The sequence below is a fragment of the Diadema antillarum genome, unplaced genomic scaffold, assembly GCF_040938485.1.
Source record: "Diadema antillarum isolate AM-2024a unplaced genomic scaffold, OU_Dant_1.0 seq00001955_RagTag, whole genome shotgun sequence".
In the NCBI taxonomy this organism is placed as follows: Eukaryota; Metazoa; Echinodermata; class Echinoidea; order Diadematoida; family Diadematidae; genus Diadema; species Diadema antillarum.
The window spans coordinates 191,321-204,177 of NW_027272615.1; the positions used below are offsets into that span (position 1 = coordinate 191,321).

Genomic DNA, 12,857 nt, shown 5'->3' on the forward strand with positions numbered 1-12,857 from the left:
TATATAAGGCTTACTTTTCAACATACGATATGGCAATAAGTAAGAAATCCTTTCCAACGGGAGACACGAGCCAGGGCGGGAGAAATCAAATCTCAAGCGGGAGAATGGGAGATTTCGCAAAAATGGGCATTCGGCGGGAGATCTCTCGTCGAAAACGGAGAGTTGGAGTCTCTGTCTTTCCTACCTGCCTGTTTCATGGCTGTTATGACAACATTACTGTATTATTAGTTTGCAAAATTACATAGGCTGCATTATACAGGAAAGAATAAAAACACCGCCACCACCATTTAAATCAAACATACACCCAAGCAGCTAGTCTTGTTCACTTTAGTATTTGAAAGTGAAGGTTTTTGTTATCAGTCATTGACACTTGAAGTTCATGATGGCTCATTGTTATTGTTGCCAATTTGTAAAACACTGACATTTTTTTTTTTTTTCAAATTCACTAATTTCCTCTTGGGTAGACTATTCACATGTCTGGCAATACAGGTATACCATAGCTTGAGACCAGCATGATTGACATGGGGCACCCATTTTTTTTTTTACGCATCATTGTTGGCTTTTTCTTACAAAATTATTACATATGAAGCAAGACATCCATGAGGACATTTCAAATTCTTCACCCAGGCCTGCATTTAAAGAAAAACAAGAAAAAATAAATCTAATTCCACCATTACTCAGATTTTTGCAATGGCATGCAAAAAATCTCATACAAATTAGTGCATACATGTATTCAACTACTGGTAGACAAACACACGCATCCAAACATGACACACGTACGGGTAATACAATAATCACATTATGTGCATTCAATGAAGTTTGATTTTGTTACAAATATTTAATGCAAGACATTTACACTTTGTACATGATAACATAAAGTTACATCAAAAATCTAAGAGCCTGTGTCACTACCAGGGACACTTTTATGATGCACTTTCAGATTCTGGGCCTTTTCAAAAGAAAAAAAGAAAGAAAAGAAGTTGAAGGAAAGCAAAGTAGACTTGCAACTAAATGTTTTAAAAGGGGGCTGCTGTCCTTGCTAGTGTGAATTCTAAACCAACTGCTCTCCCTCCACCCCCAAAAGAACAACAACAACAACAACACCAACAGAAAACTCAAGGCAAAGTCCAAAAATATCTGGGAATACAAATAGTTTCCCATAAAATTCTACTGCAGTTTGGAGAACACTGAATAAGTGACCAAAAAGTATGATGGGTGGCAGAGGTCTTTAACAAACAGCGATGTTGACAGCACAGTGACCTCAACCATATATTCTTCATTTGGACACATAGTCTCTTAAAAAAGAAAAAAAAACAAACCCACAAACAATATAGTTTCTTCTCCAAAAATCATGCAGTGATGCTTTTATATTTCACACAAGTACGAGACAGTCTTCAATAAGGAAAAATGGCACAGAATCACTAGCAATGACAGGAGACAAATAAATGTTTTGTGGGCTTTCGCAGGCCAGGCCATAGGGAATAATCAAGTGCAGTGGCTGTATGGCTTGTTGAATCTTCTGTATATTCCTACATTCTCAGTGTAAAACATGTAAGGGCAATTTAAAGTATTGCAAATAAAAGTACACAAATAATGGCACATTTGAGATTTCATTGTTGTTAATTGGGTGCTGCACTGAAGGTCAAAAACTAGGTTTTTTTCTTCTGTTGTGCTTATTGTGCATAATACTGTTACACAGCTTCCTGGACAACCAATATCACACTGCAATGAAGTTGATGTGTGAAGGTTTTCTGTTTTCAATGAAACTGAAGCCTTCACCCCCCCCCCCCCCCCCCAAAAAAAAAAGGAGAAAAAGAAGGAAAATTGAATAAGACAAAATAATCAGCTTGAAAAACAAAAAACATGTAAGCGTCCAAGCACCGCGTCATCATCCAGCTTGAATATCACATTGAGCTACTCCTTGATTCCACAAGGGCACTTCCGATTGGGCCAAAGCAAAGGATGTCCCGCCCACTTTCTAAGATTTGACCAATCACATTTCTCCAATGATCAGAGCAGAGTCCTGAGATGCAGCTATGGCAGTTCTGAAGTTTATCTTCGTTTTGCCTGCTGGATCTCACAGGATTTCTCCCAGAAAGATTTGCTTGTCGCTTGAGCACGAAAGAACTGGAGGAGAAGAAAAGTACAGACCAAACGGTAATAACTTTAATAGCATAAACATTTGCATCAAAAGATACTCACATGAAATGATAATTTAAATCATATTGTCAAGACATGCAGATACATTTGGTGGAGAATTATGTACCCTTTTCAATATTGCAATCTGCACAAAATATAAAGTCATTTGATTTCATCTTTCAATGTGATGTGTGCTGTATTATATACACCACATATTTTCAAGAATTTTTAATTTTCATAAATTTGGCAAGTTGGGTGTTATGCTCACATTTTGAATCATACAAAAATATCAACTCTGATCCTAACATGAAGGCGACAAGCAGATAATACATTTCGTCATCAATTGCTGTACTCCACAATTGCAAATTCAATCACTCATGAAATTGCTGGGAATTCCTGATTTGAAAAAAATTGTACTCGCTATATATATGGTGCATACAGTAAGTCACACCTGCTCAATGGAAAAAGTACAAGAAACAAAACAAAAGTGAGACTATGAAGCAGATGATTCCAGTGTGTGTGCGATTTCAAATTTTACTTGTAATATATACATCAAATGAAAGGGCATCAGAAAAAGTTTTTCTTTGACATGTCTTCTCTGTATATCAAGTTACTTTCCAATTCATCTGTCATTCATGTCAGTATGTAGAAGTAATTTCATGAAATGTCAACGTGCTTTCACACTCAAATCAATATAATTTTTCAGAAGTATGATATCATCAACAGCACAGCACACATGCAAATATAGCTTTGAGGGTAATATGCCACTCATTCTGCACTCACTTATTGGCTCATATGGATGGAAGTCGACTTCATTGACGGATCCGACGTGCCCGGGAAGCTTGTAGAGTATCCTCCTCGATGTCGTGTCCCAGACATAGACGTGCCGATCAGCCGAGCCCGCCGCCACTTTGCTGCCATCCGGCGACCAAGAACACCGCAAGAGATTCTGATAAGAGGCAACAAAACACCTTATAATTGATACAGGGGGAAACTCATTACAATGCAAACCTAGAAATAATTACAGGCAACTCCTGTTAAAAAGAAGTCCTCTAAAACCAGCAGTTTTCTCTTGTTAAATTAAAATCTCATTACAACCCAACAAATAACATGTATTAACATATCTGGATGATAATTCTGGGCCCTGAATTTTACTTTGCTGCATCCTGTGTGGTTCATTGTAACAGTGTCCACTATAACAGGAGTGCAATGTACTATCAAATTGTTGTATCAGTATTCTCACTGCTTCGGGGTACAATAACAAAGAAATATGAGTTGGTACCTGCAAAATCACTTTGTTATAAGAAGGTTTTGTAATGTCCAACCTCTTTATAACGAGGTTCCACTGTATCAGCCTCAAGAGGCTGCTCAACTTTACAAAGCTTAGGATGGCCTGCTGATTTCATCACAACTGCAACGTGAGAAATCTCTACGAGCTACCGGAAGAAATGAACAGTAATCGCAAGGAAACATTTCTGTGATAATTGCCAAGCACACATGGAAATACTTATTACTACCAAACTTTTGGATGCATCACACTCATGAAATAACAATATTTCTGCAGATCAAAGAGAAACTTTTTGAATGAAATGACAAAGGAATCTCAACTGCAGGAGACTGGTAAAAGACTTGAGCAAAAAGTCAGAGTGAAAGGGGTGGTGTCACAAGATATTGTCACCATTTGAGTGATGGTATTTCGTCTAACAAGGTGTCCTGTAGGCAGATCAAAATGACATCAATTGACCGTGACATCAAATGTGTTGCTTCATTCATTTGCAATGTGCAAAGAAAGAACTCTCCCCAATATAACTCCTCATATTTTCAGAGAGGTACTGACTTCCCCTTTCTTTACAGGTTCAGTTAGAATTGATTGATACATATCAAGAGCAGAATCAGGAAAAGGGCCTCTTCAGTTCAGTGAGATTACTGACATGTAATGATTCAAATATGATCAGTAAATAACAGACAAATTCATAAAAGAGTGACAACAGATATAGGACGATTACTAATCAAATATCTGCTGTCCCACAAACCATAACTTTTTCATGACTTGTCTGTGTTTACAGTTTTCAATGTTTTGTAGCTCCTGCTTTTTCTGATTTCAAACTTATTTTCTGCTCTCAAATATGCCCACCTTACATTCATATCATAAAAGAAGATGATTCTGCCCACCTTTTCAAAGTTGTGTTGATGTCCCTGGAATATCTTCACGCATCTTTCGGGTGAGGCAAAGGGTCTGACGTCCCAGATCCGTACTACAGGAAAGGAGCACACAACCATATCACTAGTCTTATCAGGCACAGTCAATCTCTTACAAAGTTTCACACATTAATGTACACTACCTTGATCAAAACGGACTCTTAAAAACATAATACTTATGGATAGGATTAGCACCCCCTGTGAAAATGATGCATCATGCTGTCGTAAACTAAAACATTCACTCAACTAATTGATTAAATTTCATATAAGTTGTGAATACCGAACCTTTTTAGGATGACCTTTGTGCCAACAACTTTTTCACCCAATGTTGTTGTTGTTGTGTTTGTTTTTAAAAACAAAGACCTTACTTAGTTCATTAGCCTCGGTATAAGGATGTGACATTAACTCACTTTTCTCACACAAACACAAACAGCATACCAAAAGATTTCATTCTGCATAAATCAGTATCTAATCATGATGGAACAAAATTTACACATCAGTTTTAATATTCTGTGACTCGACCAGATGACAAAATCTACTGCACCGGGTTGGAACTCACATGTATTGTCCATGGAATTTGTGACCATGTAGGATCCATCAGGGCTCAACTCCATCCCCGTCACAGAGTCCGTGTGACCAGACATCTTGTACAGAAGGCCGTTCTTCCGCAGATCCCAAACCTGCCAAGGACAGAATACCTTCATTAGTCTGGAGTTCTTATTCCCACAACCTTGCCCCCTTTACAGATATTTGAATTGTACCACATACTGGTGGTTAGCCTTCATTAAAGACCCTCTTGCTGTAGTTACTGCAAGCAAAGTGAGCACAATCTCACCATAAGACATGGCTTCAGCTCGCTTTGCCTTTGATCATTGGTGCCAACAATGTAACGATGGCCTTGAAAAAAGACTAGATCATTGTCTTCTCACAGGTGATGAAGACATCTGTCAAATGAACTACTTATTATACTAGTTGGAAACAGCAAGCTTACACAAAGACATACAGCTGCAAGACACAGATTAATCCAATCAATGGGTAGTTATAATTACTAATAATAAATATCAATGTCAGAAATCAAAATTACTACCAATCAATCTAGAACTGCCAGCTGAATTTTGGTGAAAATTATGACAGACTGAGCAAATTCCTCAAAGCATGTTACATATACGCTTTACTTGCCAATTGCTGGTGGAAACTACAATCATGCAGTTGGCAATGATGGCACAATTGAAATGAATGCTTCTGAAGTTCTGCTTTTTTTTTTCTTTTCAGTACTGTTTTCAAATGTATCAAGTGAAATGCCCGCTGAATCCAAGGCTCAAATGTGGCGTACCTTAACGTCATTGTCGATGCCACCGGAGATGATCTGGTCGCTCGTATCATTGAAGGAGACGGCGAGAACCTGGTACGTGCTTTGGAACGTCTGCGCGCAGCCTCTTTTCCTCGTGTCCCAGATCTGTGGTATGGGTAGGGATTTGACCCGATTTAGAGATTCATTCCACATGTGATGATTTCTTCCGTGATAGTAAGTTGCACAGCTTGGGCAGAGTCACAGGTGTTTCTTTTGGGCAGTGAATACCCCTTGCGGGATCAACATTTCAATTTGTCACTGGGATTGCATTCAAACAAGTCACTGGCTGTACTGACAGAGCTACAAGGAAATTCCATCTTCATGATGATGCTTTGATTTAAAAACATTAAATGCAGTAAAAATTTGTCGGAAAAAAAACAAAACCACATGTAACAAGATAATGACTGTAAACATTTAGAGAGGGAGACAAATTGGCAACTCCGTGTGAGCTACGTGTAGAGCAGCCCTCATTCTGTTTGTAGACAAAAAAAATCATATTTTCTCCCCAGAAAAATTTTTCATCAGACCTATTCTTGAAATGTAATGAGAGCAATACATTTTTGCATATCCTCCTCTGTGGTTAAGTTCAGTGTGAGCCCAATTATTTGAGAAAAATGAAAATTTGGGGAAATCTTATGTACAAAACATAGAGCTGCTCAAGACCAACATCATGCACGGATGTCAGTTTGTCATATTCTCTACACTTGATTAACAAATCATACCTTTTCATGCATTCATAACATTTTAATGCCCCAATCCCCCCCCCCCCCCCCCGCAAAAAAAAACAAAAACAAAAACAAGACGAAATAGAGCAAAATATAAGAAGTCTGCAAATTAATGCTGAACAGAAATATTTCAAGACATGCTAGGTGAAGAGAGCTTTCTGGAAATACATGACTCACTTTGATTGTTCCATCATCGCTGGCACTGGTGACAAGCGAGGGCCCCCTTCGGGCCGGGTAGCAGGAGTTGACAAAGGACGTGTGACCCCTCATCCTCTTTACCCTGGTCCCAGTCTCTGTGTCCCAGAGACACACCATCTTGTCTGTGGCGCAGGTCACAATTTGACTGGTGGGGGAATGCAGGCAAATGAGTATCTAATTTTAGAGTTCATTTCATGATAGAGTGGAATCACAAGCAGAGTTATCACTGAACACAATACAAGCACTGTTTTGAAAGATATCACATCAGGAATAGATTTTAAAGGGCTAGTACAGTTTTGGTGGAGATGAGAATTGGGCTTTTAACTTTTTGCGGGATACCAAGAAAACACTTATGATATAGTACAGAACATACCATTTTGAGAGGAATTCAAAGTTTATTTGACGAAAATCGGGTTTGGAAAGACTGAAACATCCAAAAACAAAGTAAAACAAAGCGATCGTAATAAAGTGTGGGTCCCACACTTTATTAGAATCGCTCTTTTTTTTATATCTCAACCATTTCAAAACCAATTTTCATCAAATAAACGTTGAACTCCTCATAGAACTACATGCTCTTTCACATTTTATAAGAGGTTTCTCATTATTTCACCAAAAAATGTTAGAAACCTGGAATTAGGTCTCAACCATAACTGTACGATCCCTTTAACTACTACATTTATTATTACTATAATTAATCAGTTGATTATCATTACAATTAAAAGACATATTCCATTTTCTTTAAGAAATGTTTCACAATATTTCCCTGTGACAAAGTCAGAAATGCCAACGTTGTACCAGCATTGCAGTATTCCAAGAGAAAAAAAGATTTATTTTTGGTGGGGAAAACAGTATTTTAACATATCCTGCTACAGACATGTATAGGAATACAATTTGGGAAAAACAGTATTTTCAATGAAACCTGCAGTATCTTTGACAAAATATTGCCCCCCCCCCCCCAAAAAAAAAAAAAAAAAAAAAAAAAGTTATAATAATAATAATAGTTTACATCTCTGCACTGTCTTGGGAATCACTCCCTAATAGAGCACTGCCATGTTTCAGAATAGGGATATTTGTTTCTTCTGCAGGCACCCTTAACATGCTTGCCAAATCAGACAAGAATCTTTCTCACAAATGATGACAATGATTTAACCTGAACTATGATGGCAATAAAGATATTATACATGTATGTGTCACTACTACATAACATGAATACTGTGAGCTGAAGTGAAATATTAAAGTTCATGGAAGGATGATTGGTATGTGATCTTTACCTTCCATCCGTGTTGTACTGCAGCTCCATTATGGCTCCCTGGTGACCCTTGAGTACAGCATAATTCTCACAGTCCCCGTAAACGTTCCACAGGACTGGAATGTAAACGAAAAGAGCATGTTACAGTCAACCTTGCTTAAGTCGACCTGGCATAAGTCGAATAATGACCGAAGTCGAAGGTCTCTTCAAGTCGTCTTTGCTTTATATTCTGACTTTAATCCCTCATAAGTTTAATTTTCTCTAAGTAGAAGCTATTTCTTCAGTCTAAATAGGTTGAGTGTATTTCAAAGAAACCTCATCGTGGCTGGAAGTCACATCGTCTCTGAAGGTAATGTTTAATAACTACTGCTATTACAGTGCTAGTCTTGGGTTGAGTTAATAACTGTGGAATGCTTGGCAGTCAATGGCACAGCACATGATGGTGATGATGATTATAAAGATTATCATCACCTCTGCTATGATTAATATCTTATTTGCCATTTCATTTTAATCATGGTAATTTTAACTGCATCTGGTCATCCTTTTTGTTTTTGTTTTTTGGTCATCATCTATACACTGACAAACATGTACCTCTGCTACCAGTACATCTCTATCTTTATTTGATGATGATGATCTGATGATGATGATGATGACTACGATAATAGATGTTATCATTATCAACACAACTGCTCGATTACCACCATCATTGATTCTAATTTTTATAATCAAAAGCCAACTACAATGGAGCATGAGACTAGTTAGACCGGGGGCCCAGAGCATTTATTCAGCTGAAAAGGGTCACACTTTTTAATGGTCTCATCATATAAGGATGTGTCCAAGGGTCAATAAAATAAATTGCTGGCAAGTCACATCCTGTACCGTAAGCCTAGGGGCCACAAAAAGGGACACCGAAAAATGGATTTATTCAGCCGAAGGGGGTCACGGACAAAAGTTGGTGGATATTGTTCCTTTGGGTGTACTTATCATGAAAACAGCAATGCCAGCTATTTTATCCTGTACGGGGCCCCAGACAGTAGCCCCAAAGGGCCCCACAAATATGGTGTTATTCAGCTGAAAAGGGTCACGGCTAATTTCTTTTGCAATGGAAGTAGTTCCCATCAGAAATATCCAAAACACCAAAGCCAGCTATTTTATCTTGTACGGGGCCCCAGACAGTAGCCCCAAAGGGCCCCACCCCCCATAGGCCTACGTACAAACACACACAAACATTGATTTTATTCAGTTGAAAAGAGTCACGGCTAATTTCTTTTGCAATGTAAGGAGTACCAATCAGAGATATCCAAAACACCAAAGCCAGCTACTTCATCCTGCACGGGGCCCCAGACAGTAGCCCCAAAGTGCCCCACCCCCTATAAGCCCTACCTACAAACACACACACACACACACACACACACACACACACACACACACACACACATTGACTTTATTCAGCTGATAAGAGTAGCGGCTAATTTCATTTGCAATGGAAGTAGTACCCATCAGAGACATACAAAACACCAAAGCAGTTATTTTTTCCGGTACGGGGCCCCAGACAGTGGCTCCAAAGTGCCCCCCCCCCCCAAACACACATACTCACACAATAGTTTCATTCAGCTGAAAAGGGTCACGGCTAATTTCTTTTGCAATGGAATTAGTACCCATCAGAGAAATCCAAAATACCAAAGCCAGTTATTTTATCTTGCATGGGGCCCCAGACAGTTGCCCCAAATTGCCCCCTTACCCCCTCCCCCTCCCCCCCCCCCACACATACATTGATTTTATTCAGCTGAAAAGGGTCACAGCTACTTTCTTTTGCAATCGGAAGTAGTACTCATCAGAGATATCCAAAGTACTAAAGCCAGTTATTTTATCCTGTACGGGGCCCCAGACAGTAGCCCCAAAGTGCCCCCTACACACACACACACACACACACACACACATATATTGGTTTCGTTCAGCCGAAAAGGGTCACCGCTAATTTCTTTTGCAATGGAAGTAGTATCCATCGGATATCAAAATACCAAAGTCAGATATTTTATCCTGCACGGGGCCCCAGACAGTAGCTCCAAAGTGTTTTGCTTTATTCTCTTTATTGTTTGCATCTCTTCTTCTTAAATATGCGCTCCTTCGTCTTCATTTTCGCGACAACGACAACGCGTCCTCCTGATCATCATCAGTTTTGCTGTTCTGGTAAACATTTTCCAGCGTATCGCATAATTGCATGCATAATTGAGTCTGGGAAAGCGTAGGAACAGCGTAGCTAAAGCGGCCAACAGCGTTATCGAAGCAGGAATGAAGCGTCGTAGGAACAGGCCTTGATTTTATACGAGAGTAGAGAACTAAAGGCCCCATCACACTACAGCGTATAAATCAGCGAATGCCTAGCGGATGGGCAAAATTTGGGAAAGTCCAGATACGCTCGTATCCGCTCGAATTCGCAAGCAAAATGTGGTTTTCGAACGTTCGCCTGACGAATGATGAGCATATGCTGACCGTGTTCACTCATGAAGGAGTAAATAACAAAAAAGAGTGAGTTTCGAGTGAAATTGGAGTGACTTTGGCGTGAAAATGTTCATTTTCACTAATTTTGGAGTGACCTCAGGGATCACTCGAAGATTTTGGAGTGATCTTCTTTTTTTTTAGATAGTTGTGACTGTGAAATGGCCCCAAAAAGAAGGAAGCCGAAGTAACCACCAAGTACTCCTGATGTCACTCATTCAAGATTCCCCTAAAAAGTGTACTTCCTTCTGATGATCACGTGACGATGATGTTGGTAGTCCAACATCCTCCATTGCGTCTGGTGCCTCCAACTGGAGTCGAACTTTCACAATTCCCAATTTCCATTCAGAGATTCCCATTTACTACAGGTTGACTTTTATAGCAGTGGTTTAGAATAATGTTCTCTTATCACTTAATGTCAGAATACGTATAATGAAATGTCATGTGGGGGGCTGTGGCATAGTGGATCCGACTCCCGAACCGAGGACCCGGGTTCGAATCCCGCCTAGTGCTTACATCCTTGGACAAGATTTTTTTAAACACGATGTCCTTCTCGACCCAGGTGTATAAATGGGTACCTGGCAACGCTAGGGTAATAATAATGGCAGGGCCCTCTGGTAGAGCAGTGACAACACTGAAGAGGCTACCCTGGGCAAATAAGACCTTTTTTTTCTTATTATTATAATTATCATTATTATTATTATATGTGCTATATATGAATATCTATTTTCTATCTACGTTTGATTAACGTGTGTTGCTGTGCACATTTGCTGGGCGAATTTGGACGAACGGCGGACGAATGAGAAACGAATGCAGAGCGACCAAAACTTTCAATCAGCGGATGCTAAGCGAACACAGAGCGGATTGTCATTCCGTTCGTCATCCGCTCAAGATTTTGGACATGTCCAAAATCAAAATTTTGCTCCGGCGGATCTCAGCGAATCTCTGCGAACAGCTAGCGGATACAACGAACGTCAAGCGGGTCACGAACGACGAGCAACGGATGTGAGCGTATGTCCAAATTTTCGGATCCGCTGGGCATTCGTTGGCTCGATCCGCTCTAGTGTGACGGGGACTTAGTGAGAGCGTCGTTAAAGCGGGAAGGTCGTGCTTTGATCAAGAAAGCGGCGCAGCAGCGGGATGATGTCGTCGGTGTCTAGTTTAGACTACATTTCCCGTTCTTGTGCCGCTGTTACTACGGTCAGAAAAACCTGGAATTGTTACGCTCATCCCGCGGTATTTACACTGTCACTGCTCTCTCCCCGTTTGAGCTACGATTCAAAATAGGTCACTCTTGATGTGGAGATGAGGAAGACATTTTGAACCAGTTCAAAATTTCTTCCCGATCTGTAAAATTGCCAGATCCAACCCCATCACCCAAACGCTGCTGCTACGATGCTCCCGGTCCCCGTACACTTTTGCCGCTCTCTCCCGATGTGACAGATTGAATAGATCGGGATGCAGATCTTGATAGTGGAATTACATGTGGGGAAATTTTAGGAACACTCCGTGGGGCCCCGTACAGCTATATAACTGGTTTCGGTGTTTTTGATACCTCGTTGAGTACTACTTCAATTGCAAAAGAAATTATAGCAGTGATTCTTTTCACTTAGAATAAAATAATACGGGAGCACTTTCCAGCTACTGGCTGGGGCCATTGTGTTTTACGTATCTCAGCTGTTAATTCCACTAGCTGCCAAGGAAAATAGGCATACATGACTCTTTTCACCTAAAAACACTTCATTCATATGGGATGGGAATACCTTGGGGCTATACCTGTCAAGGGCCCTGCATCCGGGCCAATATCGCACCTCTTTTAATCGAATTCGTTAATGTTGAATTAAATTTAGCAAAAATTTCGCCTAGATGACATGGTAGTTCAATGTCATATTAATCTCTTCATTCAAATTTATTTTGAAACATTCACATTACCTCTAACCTCATTCTAAATAACACTTTTTCAACTGAAATCCATATATAAGACAAGTACCATTCCACTATCCGTTCATTCATGAATTCCTAATGATATAGTCACGTGATTACATGCTGCGCTCGTTCATTCAAATTGATTTCTGGCCATCTAATTTAACATGTTCTGCAGTCAATTAAACAGATGTGTTCATGCTTGGCCTCTTTTCTTATTTTCTTTCATTGTAGTTATTGTTTTGTAAGCATCATAGCATTTCATGTTTTCGTATTCGTTTAAGAGACTTTGACACCATTTTTTTAACGTGCTTTTTGAATCCAAAGAAAGTAAGAAGCCACAAATTATCTGGCCGTTACGAGCGCTTTATTACGAGCGGTCGGCCAGTTCTAAGAAGTCAAGGTTATGATCCTCAAATGTTTTTTTTAATAATTCTTTCTATGTCTTCTAGAGATATACGTCTGTATCTATTGTGCTGTCATGACTATAAAAAATGAAGTTAACCTGCATTACTGGTACACGTATAGGCCTATAATGACATGTTATGAAAGAGAAGGAGCGTTACCAGTCTGG

At 39.6% G+C, this 12,857-nt stretch overlaps 1 protein-coding gene across 1 annotated transcript; it reads right to left on the reverse strand.

Moving 5' to 3' along the window:
* Nucleotides 1-1,938: 1,938 nt before the first annotated feature.
* Nucleotides 1,939-8,299, reverse strand: LOC139713381 (U5 small nuclear ribonucleoprotein 40 kDa protein-like). The gene is made up of 8 exons (XM_071625118.1): nucleotides 8,266-8,299; nucleotides 7,884-7,977; nucleotides 6,592-6,757; nucleotides 5,672-5,794; nucleotides 4,898-5,018; nucleotides 4,312-4,394; nucleotides 2,923-3,088; nucleotides 1,939-2,127 (listed from the first exon to the last, which is right to left on the reverse strand). Exons 1-8 carry the CDS (start codon nucleotides 8,297-8,299, stop codon nucleotides 2,078-2,080), a joined length of 837 nt encoding a protein of 278 aa, XP_071481219.1. The 3' UTR covers nucleotides 1,939-2,077.
* Between the last annotated feature and the right edge of the window lie 4,558 nt (nucleotides 8,300-12,857).

Excerpts from the sequence above, each read along its gene's own strand:
- LOC139713381 (XM_071625118.1), bottom strand. The coding sequence starts at position 8,299 with ATGTGCTGTGCCATTGACTGCCAAGCATTCCACA. Across the intron at positions 4,395-4,897 it reads AAATTCCATGGACAATACAT|TACGGATCTGGGACGTCAGA; the intron begins GTGAGTTCCAAC and ends CCTTTCCTGTAG. Across the intron at positions 3,089-4,311 it reads ATCAACACAACTTTGAAAAG|AATCTCTTGCGGTGTTCTTG; the intron begins GTGGGCAGAATC and ends GCCTCTTATCAG.